The sequence below is a fragment of the Rana temporaria genome, chromosome 10, assembly GCF_905171775.1.
Source record: "Rana temporaria chromosome 10, aRanTem1.1, whole genome shotgun sequence".
Lineage (NCBI taxonomy): Eukaryota > Metazoa > Chordata > Amphibia > Anura > Ranidae > Rana > Rana temporaria.
In genome coordinates, this window is record NC_053498.1 from 34,830,218 (window position 1) to 34,842,956 (window position 12,739).

Here is a 12,739-nt window from a genome sequence, read left to right on the forward strand (position 1 = left end):
GCACAGTCTGGCATGTAATGGGGCACAGTCTGGCATGTAATGGGGCACAGTCTGGCATGTAGTGGCATAGTCTGGCATGTAATGGTGGCACCGTGAGGCGAGGCATGACTAGTAGGAAAGGGGGTAGTCTTATACGGTGAGTATATCCCAAAACCAACATTTTGGCTGGAAAATTAGGGGGTCGTCTTATACGCCGAGTCGTCTTGTACGCCGGAAAATACGGTATGTCACAAAACTTCAAAGATTTGAACATTTCATTGATGCCCCATCAAGGGATGTGTGGACATAACATTTAGTTTATTTTGTTTCACATGTGGACTTTATAGTTATCACTTCTCAAGTGTCATAAGCACTGTGTATTTTTTACAGTTTTCTGTTGGTCACTTTGTACATTTAGGACCCATCACAAGGTCCCGGTACACCTTAAACTGCAAGCGCTGCACTATTTTCCCCTTATCTTCTGTCTAAGACCCCTTTCACATGGGGCAGTGGAGGTGCGGTGGCGGTATAGCGGCGAGACTTCTAGTGCCGATATACCGTCGTATTTAGTGTGATATTTGGCCGCTAGCGGTACGGTTTTAACCCCCGCTAGCGCCCGAAAAAGGATTAATACCGCCGGCAGTATTTCCTGCGGTTTTCCATTGATTTCAATGGGAAGGAGCGGTAAACCCCCCGCTCCTATACCGCTCCAAAGATGCTGCTTGCAGGAGATTTTTTTTTCTCCCGCCAGCGCATCGCCTTAGTGTGAAAGCCCTCAGGCTTTCACATTGAGAATGCTGGGGCAGGATTATTTTAGGCGTTATTTATGCGCTATTTTTAGCGCTAAAACGCCTGAAATACGCCTCAGTGTGAAAGGGGCCTAAAGGAGGCTTTACTGTGCAGCCCAGGAGAGTTCAGCATTCGGCCCGGCCATGTCTGGAGGAACGCTGTGCAAGAATAGGCGGCCGGCATGTATGGAGAGACGCAGGGGATGCCGTATAGATATATGCATAGAGGCCGTGGTGGCACAGGAACAGGCACAACTGAAACTGTTTGGCCCCCGTACACACGACTGAACATGTCTGCTGAAACTGGTCCGCGGACCAGTTTCAGCAGACATGTTCGGTCGTGTGTACGGCCGTCCGGACAGGTTTCCAGCGGACATTTGTCTAGCCGACCGTTTTACAGCGGACAAATGTTTCTTAGCATGCTAAGAAACCTGTCCGTCGGACATGTTCGGTCGTCTGTACAGACTCACTGTACATGTCCGATCGGCCGCCATCCCTCGCATGCGTCGAATCACTTTGACGCATGTGTGGAAGCATTGAACTTCCAGGGCCGCACACGTCGCCGCGTCATCGTCACGGCGACGGCGCGGCCTCGTCACCGCGTATCGTGTACGCGCGGATTTCTGTCTGTCATCAGACCGAAATCTCCGGGCGGACATGTCCGCTGAAAACGGTCCGGCAGGCCGATTTCAGCGAACAGTCAGTCCGTCTGTACGAGGCCTTTCTGTAAAAGCACCAGCGAACACAGGGATTCCACATAGCGCCAGGCAAGTAAAAAACGCTTGGCTGTATCAAGGGTGTGCTGGGGTGGGTCAGATTTTAGTTGCAACCCCCAAAGTCCCCTACCTCCCCACACAGCACATACCAGTGGTGCCAACTGTCATTAAATTCAAGGACAGTTTTTTTTTTTTTTTAAATCCATAAATGTCCATAACACATATTCACAGACAGATGTAAAATGTGAATTTAGGCTCGATTCACACTACCGTGGGTGGTTGCGGGAAGAATTGCAGCTGTTCCTGCACTGGCAACCACCCGCAGCCAAAACGTGCTGCTCTTTACAAGCGTGCGGGGCTGCCAGTCATTTTTTATGGCACCCAGACGCATCTAAAAAATCCAGCATGTTTTCAGGTGCGGGAAACGCAGGCACAGCAGCAGCACATGCAAATGAACAGCCATGCCTGAGCAGATGCACCCCAAGACAATTCTTCTCCCTCCAGTGTGGCCCAGGAAGGTCAAAAGGTTGGACACCCCTTCTTTAAGGGCCGTATGCACGGGCCAAATATTGGGCAACATTGGCCGGTTTAATAAAAAACTATTCGGCCCGTGTGTATGGCAGCTGGTCCAACAGAAGCTGGCCGTTTGGCCGGCTCCTGTCGAAGGGACATGACTAAATAAGATCTGTCGAATCAGCACCCTCATCGAATCAGCACTCTCAGCCAATGGTGTGTTCTGGCGGGGAGGCTCTCCCTCTGTTACCGCAATAGCTCAGCGCGGGAGATCGCTGTACTAAGATTGCATAGTTAGGGGGCAAGTATGGGGAGGGTAAGAAGCTGTGAAGAGGACTGAGATGCAAGTAAGGTGGGGCTGTAAAGGAGACTGGGGTGCAAGGAAAATTGGCTTTGATGTGGACTGTGGTGCAAGGAAGGGGACTGTGAAGTGGACTTGGGTTCGAGTAAAGACGAGCTGTAAAGGGGGTTGCAATGCAAGTAAGGGCAGGCTGTAATGGTGACTGAGGTGCAAGGAAGGAGGGCTGTGAAGGGGACTGGGATGCCAGTAAACAGGAGCTGCAAAGGGGACTGGGGTGCAAGGAAGGGGGCTGTAAAGAGAACTGGGAACCAAGGATGGGGGCTGCGAAGGGGACTGGGATGCAAGGAAGGTTCGCTGATATAAAAGGTGGAGGTCTCTGATGTGAAGGGGGATATGAGACATCAGGACCAATCCTAGGGTCACAGGCGCCTGGGTGCAGAAAAATTTCTGGCGCCCCCACATGGGCGTGGTGATTATACTAACTCCTCCCCTTTACAAATGTTTCTATGGCAATAACTCAACCACAGAGATGCTCCCCCACAAAGTCTTCATTACCCTAGGATCCTTACATTATCTCTTAACAATAAACAAAATACAGGTACAGAGCACTGTAGCAAATTGGATCATGCTCTGCTGGGGTTTTTTGCCTTCCTCTGGATCAACTGTGGGTATGGAGTTGGGTGTATAGGATTTTACTGTGTTTTTTATTTTGTTTTTTTATTTTTTGTGGTTGAACTGGATGGACTTGTGTCTTTTTTCAACCTGACTAACTATGTAACTTTATTGGGACCTGGAGGGGGGCCTCTGTGATGGATACAGAGAGGGCTTCTGTTAGAGAGTCTGTTAGAAAGACCCCCAGACATACGACAGACATGATACAGGAGATGGTCAGAGACTGCAGACATGATACAGGAGAGGTCAGAGATTGCAGACATTGTACAGGAGACGGTCAGAGACTGCATACTTAGTACAGGAGATGGTCAGAGACTGCAGACATAATACAGGAGATGATCAGAGACTGCAGACATAATACAGGAGATGGTCAGAGACTGCAGACACAGAACAGGAGATGATCAGAGACTGCAGACATAATACAGGAGATGGTCAGAGACTGCAGACACAGAACAGGAGATGGTCAGAGACTGCAGACACAGAACAGGAGATGATCAGAGACTGCAGACATAGTAAAGGAGATGGTCAGAGACACATCAGTTCTGGACGGACACACACCTATGCTGAAAACACTAGTTATGGACGGACACAAACAAGGAGAGAAGGGAGGGGAGAACTCTGCCACTTCGGCGCCCCCACCTCTGCAGGCGCCTGGGTGCAATGCACCCTGTGCACCCTGCCTAGGATCGGCCCTGTGAGACATTTAAGTAAAGGAGGCGCTGTAATGTAAATGGGGGGGGTTGCAATGTAAAAGGGTCTGCTGTGGTGTAAAGGGGGGGGGGGTGTAATGTAAAGGTAAGGACTGAGAAGACTCATGGAACCTGAGTCACAGTACAAACATGAGATGGATGAAAATTTTAATTGCCGGACCTCCGTGAATTCTAATTCAATATCCCTGGTATATATGTTTGTTATTTTGAATTCCCACCTTTCTATTTTAACTCTTACAAAGTTGTTAGCAAGTGATGTGTTCAGTATAGGCTTTGACTGTGAATGTCGGTCCACGCATGTAAAGCTTGCATTGGAACCCGTAGTAATCTAGATTCTGCATGAATGAGGAGGCACCGTTATCATTTTGCTGACAGCAGCTGTAACCTATCAAAGCTTGCATTGTTTGGAGAGCGCACACTGATCAATGCATTGATCTGCTTCGCCTGCATTCCAGCACCACAACTTTGAGGAAAGCCAGGAGAGTATGAAGAAACAGCTCATCCAACTGAACCTCCTCCTCCGTGTACTAGACTCGTCGCTCTGCGATTTCCTAGGTATTTATATCGAAGCAAGCTTGTTCATTATGAGGAAACATATCTGTTGCTGCAGTATGGACTCTGCCTATCTCTAATAAAAGTCAGACAGCATGAATGATTGATTTACTAAAACTGAAGAGTGCAAAATCTGGTGCCGCTGTGGATGGTAGCCAATCGGCTTCTAACTGCAGCTTGTTCAATTAAGCTTTGGCAATCGGGCTGGGTTCACACTGATACTACACGACAGTCATACGACTTTCATCCTACTTTAGGCCCCTTTCACACTGGGGCAGGAGCCGCGGTGGCGGTATAGCGCCGCTAAAAATAGCGGCGCCATACCGTCTGATTTGCCGCAGTAAAAAGTAGTTTTTGTACTACTTTGCGCGATTTACATTGACATCTGTGCAGAAACCTGTACAGATGTCTCTGTAATCGCAGCCGAAATCAGGACTGACAAGTGAGGGAAATTGTGCGAGTTCAGCTGAACGCGCACGGCTTCATTCCCGTAGCCCAGTGTGAACCTGGGATTAAGCTTTCTGTCTTGGGAAAGCATCGGATCAAAGCAATCTTGGGTTGATCTAACGCTTTTAAGGGCAGAGAAGAGATCTGGGGACCCCAGATCTCTCAGTAAAGAGTACCTCTCACTGCCCAAGTTAGCACAAGGAATGTTGTTCATCCCTTGTGATAGCAATAACGTTGCTTAAAAAAACAACTGAGAGACGGTGTAAAAAATTATTTTTTTATGAAATAAATAATAGAATCGCCTGTCCTTTCAGCCAGTTGGGTGACAGGTCTCAAGACCCGCTTCCTGATTGGCCGGGAGGAGGATCAGTGCAGCAAAAGCGAATCTACATTCGCTACTGTCACACAACTGGGTGGGATAGGGGCGCAGTGCTCTGCCCATCGAGCCCACCCTTTTTTGAAGCCTACTGGAGCCTCTGACTCTAATCACGTGCTTCAAAAAAACACACCCCCGCCATTGAAATCCATGCATCCGGGCCCTGTATGTAGATCAGGGTAAGGAGGGGGGCGGCGCTCATACGCCCCCCCATAATGGATGGTCTGCCGCTGCCTGTAAGTACTGTGAATATCTCCTAAACTTGCATAGTTTAGGAGATATTCAGAGTGCATGCAGCCCATTACTTCACTGCACACGCAGGAGTGACATCATCGCACCCCTGGCCACTCATGTAGCCAGAGGACGCAAACCCGAAAGGAAGACCAGGGGAAGATGTCAGCCTTCTCAGCGTTGACATTGCAGCGGTGGAGGGCTTCGTTGTACGGCAAGTTTCTCATAATGGGCTAGTATGCATTGCATAGTATCCCATTAGGACACTTTTTTTTCAACCACATGGGGTTTACTACCACTTTAAGCTGGCCATACATGGATTGAAATTCAGCTGGTTCAGTAGGGACCGGACAAGATTCTATGCATCTATGGGCAGGCTGATTGTACTCAAATTGATTCATTGATTGACTTGGGTACAACCAGCCTGATTTGTGACAATTTCAAGGTAATTGTTTTTAATTTTTTCAAGGTAATTTTGTGTACGTGATTTCCTCCTAATGAATGTTTATATTTTTTCTTCTGGCAGATTCCAAAGATTCAGGCAATCTAAGTTTTTGCTTCAGGTGGATCCTCATCTGGTTCAAACGTGAATTTTCTTTCCAGGATATTCTCCTGTTGTGGGAGGTAAGTGCCAGTTATTGATGTGAGATCTTTTCTCCAAAAAAAGTGCCAGTTATTGATGTGAGATCTTTTCTCCAAAAAAAGTGCCAGTTATTGATGTGAGATCTTTTCTCCAAAATGCTTATAGCAGCAGATCTGTTTAAAATGTTCTTTTATTTTTGAGGTCATAATTAACTAGTGGTGCAGTGCTTTAGAAATGTACCCTGGATATTCTAGTTCCTTGTTGTGCATTGGTTTTTTTTACATCAATATTGTGCACCTCTGAGGCGATTCATATAGGAGAAGATTTAGTAAAACTGGTTCAGTTGTGCATAGTAACCAATCGGCTTTTGAGGTTTGAGCCCAGGTTCACACTGGCTGCGGGTGTGAAGCCGTGCGAGTTCAGCCGAACTCACACGATTTCACTCCCGCTGGCAGTCCCGATTTCGGCCGCGATTTAAGAGACATCTGTGCAGGTTTCTGCACAGATGTCAATGTAAATCGCGGCCCGAAATCGCAAAAAGTAGTACAGGAACTACTTTTTGAAATCGGTGCAGCGCCGCAGATGCGACGTCGCACCGATTAGGACGGTGTCATTGCCAACAATTGCCGGCAAATGCCGTCGGTTTGACATGTGAAATCGCATCTCAAATCGTACCCAGTGTGAACCTGGGCTTATTCTCAAAGCTTAATTGGATCAGCTGAAGTTAGAAGCTCATATGCGTAGCTCATTGGTCACTATGCGCAGCTGTGCCAGATTCTGTGTGCACCAGTTTTAGTAAGGCCCCTTTCACGCTTGTGCGACTTGGGACTGCAAAGTCGCATGACAAGTCGTACCTCATGATTTCCAATGAGTACCATTCATATCTGTGTGACTTCAAGTCACATTGGTTTAAAAGTAGTCTCTGTACTACTTTGGTCCGACTTTGATGCAAGTTGAGGTCCATAGATCTCAAGTTTACACAGGCGTTCCCTGAAATCGCGGCAAAATTGCATGACTTTAAAGTCGCGGTAGTGGGAAAGGGGCCTACCTCTCCCCCATTGTGTAATTCTGCTGTATAGGCTGTGCCTGTACTCTAGGTTGGCACAATGGCACTTTGCCCATGTCATGTGCTGATCACTGCTGTTGCAGTCTGTGTTGTACATCCAGAAAAAAGGGATGAATGTAGCCACTCAGCAGCATGTTGAGTCAGGCATCTAAGCAAATCCCAATGTTATTGTCGGTATCCCTGCAGAACCTGGATCAACTCTTTAATGTCAGCCGACAGCAGACTTTAGCCCGCTGTCTGCTGACTTGGATCACAGGAGTGCAGAACTAAGTGTACTCCTTTCATTCATGGGAGTAGGGCCAAAAGAGCCTTGCCTCTCCTTCTCCTATAATGCTGAACTCTTACATCCCAAAGACTTCTCACCATATTCTTAAAGGTGAACTTTCGTCATACTTCTCCTTTTAAGTTTCATCGTTCCTAAAGTTGCTGAGGCCGTACCACTGAATGATGCAGAGAGTACCGGCGCCGCATTCCAGGCAATGTGCTCCAGCCGCTCCGTAGCATCTCTGCCCCGGTCTTTAGTCAGGGAGCATGGCGGGAGCGAGTCAGTGCCATCTTAAGGCCCAGGGTCCAGCACTGCTCTGAGGTCTTCCAGCCGCTTTGCCATTGCCCTCCTAATCGGATGTCGCTGCAGGGAAGGCAATTGCAGGCAATTATAGCTCCAGGAGATGCCTCTTTTGCTGGTATTTAAGCAGATCGCCGGCGGGAGCACAGAAGAGCGCGCCCTCTCACATACCAAGCCTAGTCATGCCCCCCCTCCTTTAACAACTTGCTGATCAGCCGCCGTCGTTTCTATGGCGGCAGGTCGGCTCCCCTGCGCGAGAGCACGTAGCTATACCCGCTCTCCCCCGACTTCCGCGCGCGTGCCCGGCAGGCGCGATCGCCGCCGGGCACACGTGATCGCTCATTACAGAGCGGGGACCGGGAGCTATGTGTGTAAACACACAGCTTCCGGTCCTGTCAGGGAGAGAAATGCTGATCTTCTGTTCATACAACGTATGAACAGAAGATCAGTCATTTCCCCTAGTGAGGCCACCCCCCTACAGTTAGAACACACCCAGGGAACATACTTAACCCCTTCCCCGCCCCCTACACTGCCAGTGGCATTTTCTCTTTCGTTCATAGACGGACACAGCCTTCATTGACCTTAGGGTTATGCTTCTTCCTACCAGGAGATTTAGGCAGAATTCTACAGCACTTAAGGTGTTAAAAACTTTCCTTCATGCCGCTCCTCCCAGGGGGCGTGGCTCCCCCAGGCATAACCCACACCCTGCTTTAGCAGCCTCAGTTTGTTTTCTGCCTAACGACAGGAGGTCAAGGCTCTCTCTGGAGTTCCTGGACTCTGCAGTTTTTTTCTGGCGATTTTTCTCGCTTTTTTATTATTTTGTTCCTGCATTTTGAATCCTGCGATTCTTCTATCAACAGCCGACTGGGTGACAGGCTGGGTCCTCGACCCTTGTAGTCCCCCCATGTTCGGCCTTCGAGCGTGTGCCGGCCCTCAGCTCAGCTTTGGGACGTCCACGACAGGCCCCATTGCTCCAGGGGCGGCCGGGGAACTTCGGTTCTAGGGCACACATATGACCGGTCTCTATGGCTTTGTCGCAGTGTGTCTGGCCGACAGCCATGCCGTTTACGGACGTTGGTTCTGTCTGGGATACCTCCAGCCGGGTAGTCGCAGGACAGGTAAGTAGTGGCCCCTTACTCAGGTAAGTGGTCTGGCTGGTGGTTTCCCTGGGGAGGTCGACTGAGGGTCCGCCCTGCTTTCCTCTCTCTCCTTCCCCTGACTGGGTAGTGGCTGTGAAGGGGGGCCTCCTGGGTTTTCTTTGTAACCACCGGAGCCCGTGTGTTGTTAGGGGGACTGTGTTGTTACTCTGGGGGGTGCTGCTGTGTGCTGCTGTGTTCTATGAGGTCATTTTTACCTCAGACAGCGGCCATCTTGGAAATCTCCTTGGTAACGCTGTGATTCTTTTCTGAGGTGACAAAGCACAGCCAGTGCTGCTGTGTTCTATGAGGTAATTTTTACCAGACAAAGCACAGCCAGTGCTGCTGTGTTCTATGAGGTAATTTTTACCTCAGACAGCGGCCGTCTTGGAAATCTCCTTGGTAACGCTGTGATTCTTTTCTAAATGTGACAGACAAAGCACAGCCAGTGCTGCTGTGTTTTATGAGGTAATTTTTACCTCAGATGGTGGCCATCTTGGAAATCTCCTTGGTAACGATGTGATTCTTCCCTGAGATGACTCATCACAGCCTCTGGTCTCTTTTACCAGTTTTTAGTGCTGTGAAACGCTGTGAATCTTCCATGAGGTGAAGACACATTATAACAAGCACATCAGAGCACACCTGAGGTTTTTTCAGCTCCCTCTGCAGCTGGGTGGGGTGGTGAATACCGGGGGCCCCCATGCTCTGCAATAGCAGCAAGGAGGTGACCAGTGGTTTTTTTTTGTCCTGCCTTGCAGGGTGGGTGACTCAGCGCTGACACTATGGAACTCAAGCTATGCCTGAGTTAACCCTTAATGCCCCTTCCCCTGCCACATCTGTTATGTTGGCTGTACTGGGTTTCTTGCCAGTTTTGAAGCAGCTGGTGCCCGGATGGGGGGTAAAAAGGGCCCCCTCCCTGAGCCTGCTTCTGGGGATGACACAGAATCGCTGTTTTTTTCTGGTTCTGTTATGTCAGAGGCTGCCGGTTTAACCCTTATGGATAGTGAGGATGACTCTGCTGCAGTCAGTTGCTGGCAAGAATTTGTTGGAGCTCTTGTTTCTGCGGTGCGTGAGACTCTAAAAATTGAGGATGTGGCGGAGACACCTCCGTGTCAGTACCAGCACACTACCACGCACCGCTGAAGTGTTTCCTTGTGTTCCTTATTTGGACAATATGTTATACAAGGAATGGGATGCACTGCAAAAAGTTTGTCAAAAAACTTTGCAACCTGTTACCCCCTTGAGGGGGGCTTTAAAAAAAAAAAAAAAAAAAAGTAGGTCTCTCCTCCGCCAGTGGACCCAGACTGCGCATGGCCACCACGTTGCCTGTGGAAGGGGCTCCTGCATTTCAGGATCCCGCTGATAGGAGAGTGGAGGCCATGGCCCGCTCCCTATTCACGGTGGTGGGTTCGGCGGTGAGGCCGGCTCTGGCCGGGGCCCTGGTCATCCCCCGACTTAAAGGGCGAAGCTCCTGCTGCAGGAGCTGGAAGAAGGACCTCTAAGGTGGCCTTGGTGATGGCCGTTAAGGGTGAACGGTCCTTTTGGGTCTTCCCTGACTGGCATCATTGAGGATGCCACGGGTGGTAAGCGCATGCTGTTCCCACAGTCTGGGAAGGGCTAGGGACCTCGCCCTGTACAAGGACCCTCCTTGCCTACCTCCGAGCGTTTTTTCGCTCGCCCTGTGCGGTGGGGGTAGGTCCCCGCTGCGCTGTAGCAGCGCACCTGATACCGCATGCCTAACAAGTCTGCGGACATACCTGCTTCCGCCTGAAGGTCTGCTCCCGCCCGTGTCTCGGGTGGGAGACTGGCTTCGCATTGCGAAGTGTTTTCCTTGGGGTACAAGATTGAGTTTCTCTCTTGTCTGCCAAACAGTTTTTTTCTCTCCGGCTTCTGGCCTCCTCCGGTTCGCCGGTTGACTCCGTCGGGGGCTGTCCAGGATCTTCTGGTCAGGGGAGTGATTGTGCCATTTCCCTCGTTGGAACGGTCTCGGGGTTTTACTCCATTCTGTTTGTGTCCCCACGGAGGATGGGGCCCGGTCGATCCTGGGCCTCAAGTCCCTCGTTTTGTTTTGTCAAGGTGGTGTCGATTCGCTTGGTAATAGCGGCACTTCATCAGGGGGATTTTCTGGCATCCTTGGATGTCATGAACGTGTACCTGCATATCCTCAAACCACCGGAGATTCTGTGCTTTGCGGTCGGGGGGGGCCATTTTCAATGGTGTCCTTCCCATTCGGCGGGTTTTCGCCAAGGTGCTCATCCCGATACTGGCCCGGCTGTGACAGCGGGGGTTTGTTATCATGGGATGTCTGGACGACATTCTCCTACGAGCTTCTTCGAGCTCTGCATTGGTAGAGCCGTGCCTATCACGTGTCAGGCTCTCCGAGTGTTCGGCTGGTTTCTGGATTGTCCTGAAATCAGGGTTGATTCCGTCTCAGGGATACCTGGGACTGGTCCTGGATTCCTCCGGGGCGGGAGTGTTTTTCTCCTAGCGGAAAAACTTCAGACTCTGCTATCTGCTGTGCAGCAGTTGCCGACCCAGAAGCGGTCATCTCTGCGATTCTGCAGGAAGGTTCTGGGTCAGTTGGTAGCCTCTTTCGAGGCGGTTCCGTATGCCCAATTCCACGCCAGGGTACTACGGAGGGAACTGCTGTCATGATGGGACTAGCTTCCGTCATCTCTGGATTACCAGATTCAGTTTAGTCATCTGATCATGTCTCCCCTGGTGTGGTGGCTGGCGTTTCCGGTGCTTCGGGCCGGAAAGTCTTTTTTCTGCAGGCCACTGGACAGTGGTCACGACGGATGCCAGCCTCTCCGGTTGGGGAGGGGCGCTTGGGGCACCCAGTCAGCCCAGGGGCACTGGACTCAGGTGGAGTCCTGCTTACTGATCAACATTCTGGAGCTCCGAGCAATCAAGCTTTGCCTTGCCAGGTGGTCCCTGGATCTACAGGCCTGACCGGTCAGGATCCTGTCCGATAACACCACGTCCGTGGCGTAGGTTGATCATCAGGGAGGCACACGGAGTTCTGTTGCAGCGACGGGGGTCGCGCGCATCCTTTCGGTGGGCCAAAGGGTCCGTTCCGGCTCTATCGGCTGGGTACATTCCGGGAATACGGAATTGGCTAGCCGACTACCTAAGTCGCACTGCACTGGGCCAAGGAGAGTGGTCTCTCCACCCGCAGGTGTTTCGGGGTCTGTGCCGAAAGTGGGGCACTCTGGACGTGGACCTTCTAGCGTCCCGTCTCTATCGGTAGGTGCCACGGTTCGTGGCCAGGTTTAAGGACCCATGGGCGGACGCGTCAGGCGCGTTGGTGGCTCCTTGGGGTCGCTGTCGCCTACTTTACACCTTCCCTCCTCGGAAGCTTCTTCCTCGCCTGCTGCGCAGAGTAGAAGCTGTAGGGATTCTATCGGTCCTGATTGCCCCAGATTGGCCGTGTCGCTTCTGGCACGCGGACCAGGTGCGTCTGCTGGCAGACGCCCCCTAGCGTCTTCCCCTGGGAATTGATTTTCTGTTACAGGGTCCGATCTTCCACCCTGTTTCACAGCCACCGGCCTTAGCGGCGTGGCTGTTGAGAGCCAGGGGCTTAAGGACCGAGGCCTATTGGGCTTGGTGGTCTCTACCGTGCTGCCTGCACGGAAGTCTACCTCACGTAGGTTTTTTCCTCATACATGGAAGGCCTACTTCTCTGTGTGTGGGGAGATGAACTGGCACTCTAGTACATGCGTTGTGTTCAGGATTCTGCTGTCTTTGCAGCAGGGAGTGGTTCAGGCTCTCGCCTTACGTACGGTTAGGAGCCAGATTTCTGCTCTGGCTGTTTTTACTTGCAGCGACCCTTGGCATCGCACTCCTCGGTGCGTGCGTTGGGTCAGGGGGTCTGGCAGGTGGCCCCTCCGGTGCGCCCTCCATTACCCCCATGGGACTTGAATTTAGTCCTTTCAGTGCTTCAGGATGCTCCCTTTGAGGACATTCGGGAGGTTTTTTGTTTATTGTCACAAAAGGTGATTTTATTTCTGGTAGCAATTACCTCGATCAGACAGGTGTCTGTCTGTTCTGGCGGCCTTTTGTTTTGCAAGGCTCCCTGCTTGGTCATCCGTAAGGATGAGGTGG

At 50.9% G+C, this 12,739-nt stretch overlaps 1 protein-coding gene across 2 annotated transcripts in view; it reads left to right on the forward strand.

Annotated features, from left to right (window-relative positions):
- TBC1D17 (TBC1 domain family member 17) overlaps positions 1-12,739 on the forward strand; it is a 125,023-nt gene that overhangs the window by 96,331 nt on the left and 15,953 nt on the right. For both annotated transcript variants that reach the window (XM_040327529.1, XM_040327530.1), the window contains exons 13-14: positions 4,135-4,234; positions 5,812-5,909. In XM_040327529.1, the coding sequence (XP_040183463.1) occupies positions 4,135-4,234; positions 5,812-5,909 (198 nt within the window). The remainder of the gene's footprint in view (positions 1-4,134; positions 4,235-5,811; positions 5,910-12,739) is intronic.